The sequence below is a fragment of the Lampetra fluviatilis genome, chromosome 66, assembly GCF_964198595.1.
Source record: "Lampetra fluviatilis chromosome 66, kcLamFluv1.1, whole genome shotgun sequence".
NCBI classification, from domain to species: Eukaryota; Metazoa; Chordata; class Hyperoartia; order Petromyzontiformes; family Petromyzontidae; genus Lampetra; species Lampetra fluviatilis.
In genome coordinates, this window is record NC_136340.1 from 2,762,212 (window position 1) to 2,767,211 (window position 5,000).

At 58.2% G+C, this 5,000-nt stretch overlaps 1 protein-coding gene across 1 annotated transcript in view; it reads right to left on the reverse strand.

Moving 5' to 3' along the window:
• The window catches only part of LOC144952171 (uncharacterized), a 54,334-nt gene that overhangs the window by 39,059 nt on the left and 10,275 nt on the right, over positions 1-5,000 (reverse strand). Inside the window, exons 6-7 of the mRNA XM_078882573.1 lie at positions 2,716-2,879; positions 665-819 (exon numbers count right to left, since the gene is read on the reverse strand). Of these exons, the coding sequence (XP_078738699.1) occupies positions 665-819; positions 2,716-2,879 (319 nt within the window). The remainder of the gene's footprint in view (positions 1-664; positions 820-2,715; positions 2,880-5,000) is intronic.

The following is a 5,000-nucleotide window of genomic DNA, read 5'->3' on the forward strand; positions in this document are numbered from 1 at the left end:
GAGTGAGTGAGCGAGTGAGCGAGCGGTGAGTGAGTGAGTGAGTGAGCGAGTGAGCGAGCCAGTGAGTGAGCGAGTGAGTGAGTGAGCGAGCGAGCGAGCGACTGAGTGAGTGAGTGAGTGAGTGGTGAGCGAGCGAGTGGTGAGTGAGTGAGTGAGCGAGTGAGTGAGCGAGTGAGCGAAGTGAGCGAGTGGTGAGTGAGCGAGTGAGCGAGCGAGCGAGTAAGTGAGTGAGTGAGCGAGTGAGTGAGCGAGCGACTGAGTGAGTGAGCGAGTGAGTGAGTGAGCGAGTGAGTGGTGAGCGAGCGAGTGGCGAGTGAGTGAGTGAGCGAGTGAGTGAGCGAGTAAGTGAGTGGCGAGCGAGTGAGCGAGCGAGTGAGCGAGCGAGTGAGTGAATGAACGAGTGAGCGAGTGAGTGAGTGAGCGGTGAGTGAGTGAGTGAGTGAGCGAGTGAGTGAGTGGTGAGCGAGTGAGTGAGTGAGCGGTGAGTGAGTGAGTGAGTGAGCGGTGAGCGAGTGAGTGTGTGAGCGAGCGGTGAGTGAGTGAGTGATGGAGCCAGTGAGTGAGTGAGCGGTGAGCGAGCGAGTGAGTGAGCGAGTGAGCAAGCGAGCGAGTGGTGAGCGAGTGAGCGAGTGAGTGAGCGAGCGAGCGAGTGGTGAGTGAGTACCGCGCGTATGAGTGCGGTGCCGGTCTCCATGGTGTTGAGTCTCGAGTCTCCGATCTTGATGGCCAGGATCTGTGCTCCCGGGGCCACTCCACTCCGCTCCGGCTCCTCCGGGAAAAACCCGGCAGCGATGCTCGCGACGTGAGTGCCGTGGGCTCCTGGGAGAGAGATGGTGAGAGACAGAGGTGGTGGTGGTGGTGAGTGGTGGTGGTGGTGAGAGACAGAGGTGGTGGTGGTGGTGAGTGAGAGAGATGGTGAGAGAGAGATGGTGAGAGACAGAGGTGGTGGTGGTGGTGGTGAGTGAGAGAGAGATGGTGGTGGTGGTGGTGAGAGACAGAGGTGGTGGTGGTGGTGGTGAGTGAGTGAGAGAGATGGTGAGAGAGAGATGGTGTGGTGGTGGTGATGGTGAGTGAGAGAGATGGTGGTGGTGGTGGTGAGAGACGTGGTGAGAGAGAGATGGTGAGAGAGAGATGGTGGTGGTGGTGGTGAGAGACGTGGTGAGAGACAGAGATGGTGGTGGTGAGTGAGAGAGAGATGATGGTGGTGAGAGAGATGGTGAGAGAGAGATGGTGGTGGTGGTGGTGGTGAGAGAGAGTGGATGAGTAAGTGAGTAAGTGAGTGAGTGAGTGGGTGAGTGAGTGAGTGAGTGGGTGAGTGAGTGGGTGAGCGAGTAGGTGGGTGAGTGGGTGAGTGGGTAAGTGAGTGAGTGAGTGGGTGGGTGAGCGAGCGAGTGGGTGAGTGAGTGGGAGAAGCGAGCGAGTGAGCGAGTGAGTGTGTGAGTGAGTGAGTGGTTGAGTGAGTGGGCGAGTGAGTGGGTGGTTGAGTGAGTGAGTGGGTGAGTGAGTGGGTGAGCGAGTGGTTGAGTGAGTGGTTGAGTGAGTGTGTGAGCGAGTGGGTGAGTGAGTGGTTGAGTGAGTGAGTGGTTGAGATGAGTGAGTGGGTGAGCGAGTGGGTGAGTGAGTATGTGAGTGAGCGGGAGAGTGAGTGGTTGAGTGAGTGGTTGAGTGAGTGAGTGTGTGAGTGAGCGGGTGAGCGAGCGAGTGTGTGAGTAAGTGGGTGAGCGAGTGAGCGAGCGAGCGGGCGAGCGAGCGAGCGAGTGGGTGAGTGGGTGGGTGAGTGAGTGTGTGAGTGAGCGGGAGAGCGAGCGATTGTGTGAGTGAGCGAGTGAGTGAGTGGGCGAGTGAGCGAGCGAGTGGGTGAGTGAGTGGGTGAGTGAGTGAGTGAGTGAGCGAGCGAGTGTGTGAGCGAGTGGGTGAGCGAGCGAGCGAGCGTGTGAGTGGTTGAGTGAATGAGTGAGCGAGCGAGCGAGTGAGTGTGTGAGTGGTTGAGTGAATGAGTGAGCGAGCGAGTGGGTGAGTGAGTGGTTGAGTGAGCGAGTGGGTGAGTGAGTGTGTGAGTGAGTGTGTGAGTGAGTGAGCGAGCGAGTGGGTGAGTGAGCGGTGTGAGCGAGTGGGTGAGTAAGTGGGTGAGCGAACGAGCAAGCGGGCGAGCGAGCGAGTGAGTGGGTGAGTGGGTGGGTGAGTGAGTGTGTGAGTGAGCGGGAGAGCGAGCGAGTGTGTGAGTGAGCGAGCGAGCGAGCGAGTGGGTGTGTGAGCGAGTGAGCGAGCGAGTGAGTGAGTGTGTGAGCGAGCGAGTGAGTGTGTGAGTGAGCGAGTGTGTGAGCGAGTGGGTGAGTGTGTGAGTGAGCGGGCGAGTGTGTGAGCGAGTGGGTGAGTGTGTGAGTGAGCGGGCGAGCGAGCAAGCGAGCGAGTGAGTGTGTGAGTGAGCGAGCGAGTGTGTGAGTGAGAGAGCGAGTGAGTGAGTGGGTGTGAGTGAGTGAGTGAGCGATGTGAGCGAGCGAGCGGGTAAGTGAGTGGTTGAGTGAGTGAGTGAGCGAGTGAGTGAGCGAGCGAGTGAGTGGTTGAGTGAGCGAGTGAGTGAGTGAGTGAGCGAGCGGGTAAGTGAGTGGTTGAGTGAGTGAGTGAGCGAGCGAGCGAGTGGGCGAGCGAGTGAGTGAGTGAGTGAGCGAGCGAACGGGCGAGCGAGTGGTGAGTAGCAGCAGCAGCAGCACACACCAGAGTTGGTGACGATGGTGAGCAGGTCCCCGTCCTGGTAGACGCTCACCGAGTAGTTCAGCATGGCCGCCCTGCTGAGCGACGCGTGCTCCTGGTGCTCGCGGAAGCAACGCAGCACGCGGCACGTGCACAGCTCCCCACGCTCGCTCGTGTCCACACACACCCTGCACACACACACACGCACGCACACACACACAGTGATTACACACACACACACATACACACACACACACAGTGATTACACACACACACACACACGCAGCACGCGGCACGTGCACAGCTCCCCACGCTCACTCGTGTCCACACACACCCTGCACACACACACACACGCATACACACACACACAGTGATTACACACACACACACACATACACATACACACGGCACGTGCACAGCTCCCCACGCTCGCTCGTGTCCACACACACCCTGCACACACACACAGTACACACATACACACACACTGTGATTACACACACACACACACGCGCACAGCTCCCCACGCTCGCTCGTGTCCACACACACCCTGCACACACACACACGCACACACACACACACACAGTGATTACACACACACAACAACAACCGCCATTCGCCACTAAGTGGCGGTGACGTCACCACGACGCTTGTGCCAGGCCATGTGCACCCTGAGGCCACGTGAAGTGTCGAACGCCCGCTGGCAGGAGGAGGTCACGGGGCAGACCCAGGTGCCACGGGTCGACTGACCGAGATGACCGAGATGACTGGCTGATGCACCACCTGTGCCCCCTACTGTGCCGACTTGCTGTGCTTTAGCCACCCGGCGCTCCGCTCGTTGTTGTGAGCGTCGCTCCTCCGCCCTCCGTTGTTGTTGGAGGGCGACTGCCTCCAACTGCCCAGTAGCGTCCTTCACGAGCCTCCTCCACTGAGGCCGATCTTGACACCGCTGGTACCAGTCATAGGCAAGTCCACTCAGCTCCACGTCCTCCTGTACCACATCACTCCATCTCTTCTCTAGCCCGTGCCGCGCCCGTTTAGCCCCCTGGATCCGGCCGAACAAAAGCTGTTTAGGCATGCGGTGGCTGGGCATGCGGGCTACATGACCCAGCCAACGCAGCCTTGCCTGCCGGAGGAGCTCACTGATGGGACTTTGCCCAGATCTTTCAAGGACTTGTGAGCTCCTCACACAATCCAGCCTGGTTAAACCCAGGATGGATCGTAGGCAGGCCAGCCTAAATGTTTCCAACCGGCGAAGATGCTCCACTAGGGGGGTCCACGTTTCGCAAGCGTAGAGAAGGGAGGGAATGACCGTGGCCGAGAAGACCTGAAGCTTCGTGCGGAGCGACAGACCAGGTAGCTTCCACACAGCGTTACGCAACCGATGAAAAGATATTGCCGCTCGACTGATTCGGAGTGAGACCTCTGCTGATAAACTGGAGCCGGTCATGAGCACACTGCCCAGGTAAGTGGGAAACTCTCCACTCTCTCCACTACTGCCCCATCACCGATTGGGAGTTGTGGGGGTGGAGTGCCCGATGGTACAAAATACCCAGGCAGGTGCTTAGTTTTGGTGGGGCTGATGGTAAGGCCCCACCTCTTAGTGGCACACTCCAGTCTCAGCAGCAGCGTCTCCAACTCCTCTTCTGAATGAGCAGCTATTACCAAATCATCGGCATACATAACGTGGTTGACCAATAGGGAGCCATCCCTTGATCGCACCCGGGCGTCGATCAGCCTCCCATTATATCTGTACCAAATGGTAATTCCCCCGGTACAGCTATTGAAGGCTTCACGAACTACGCAGTCGAAATAGATGTTAAATAATGTGGGAGCCAGAGGACATCCCTGTCGCACCCCAAGGTGTACAGGGAAAGGCTCCGACTCCCGGCCACGTAGTTTTACCCGGGCCCGCTCACCATCATGAAGGTCCTTAATGATCGTGAGCAGAGGGTCAGGGACTCCGAAAGCACGAAGAACAACCCAGAGCCCAGTCCTACTGATGGTATCATAGGCCTTGACCAGGTCAATAAAGCAGAGATGTAGGTCTTTTTGGAATTCCCTACACCTCTGCTGTAGCAAACGGACAGAAAATATGGCATCTGTGCAGGACCGCCCTTTCCTGAAACCGCATTGGGGCTCCGCAAGCCTCTCCTCAGCGTGCCTAGCAAGGCGATGTTGAATAATCCTTGCCAGGACCTTACCCGGCACACTGAGGAGTGAGATGCCCCTGTAGTTGTTACAGTCGGTACGGTCCCCCTTCTTAAAGAGGGGGACCACCAGGGCATCCTTCCAGTCCTGCGGAACCCGTC